Below are 323 nucleotides of genomic sequence, written 5' to 3'. Positions count from 1 at the left end.
GCTCAAGCCCGCTCGCGTTCCCCTCGCTGAAGTTCCCAACCTCCAGCTCCATGGCGCGCAGGGGGAGCCTAGATTGCGCTGGCGAAGGGCGCCTGCCGGGGAAGGAGGGGCTACGGGTGACCCAGCTCAGGGCACTCAGAACCCAGGCGCCCGGGCCGAGTGGCACCGTCTTTTCGGACGGGGCCACCTGGAAGAGAACGCAGACGGGAGCCGGAGCTGGACCTTCCCGCACTCACAAGGCTGTCCCAAGAGCTCCGGGCGTCCGCTTATCGGCCACCGAGCCGGGGACGAGGGACCGGCCGGCGCAGCCCTGCGGGAAGAGA

General features: G+C 70.0%; 1 protein-coding gene across 1 annotated transcript in view; it reads right to left on the bottom strand.

Moving 5' to 3' along the window:
* GALR1 (galanin receptor 1) overlaps positions 1-317 on the bottom strand; it is a 14,231-nt gene extending 13,914 nt beyond the window's left edge. Inside the window, exon 1 of the mRNA XM_010855063.1 lies at positions 2-317. Coding sequence (XP_010853365.1) covers positions 2-52 — 51 coding nt within the window. The 5' untranslated portion in view covers positions 53-317. The remainder of the gene's footprint in view (position 1) is intronic.
* Positions 318-323: the final 6 nt, after the last annotated feature.

This window comes from Bison bison, unplaced genomic scaffold, assembly GCF_000754665.1.
Source record: "Bison bison bison isolate TAMUID 2011002044 unplaced genomic scaffold, Bison_UMD1.0 scf7180017864353, whole genome shotgun sequence".
NCBI lineage: Eukaryota > Metazoa > Chordata > Mammalia > Artiodactyla > Bovidae > Bison > Bison bison.
The sequence above is the reverse complement of the archived record's forward strand: the minus strand, read 5'-3'. Positions and strand labels throughout refer to the sequence as shown.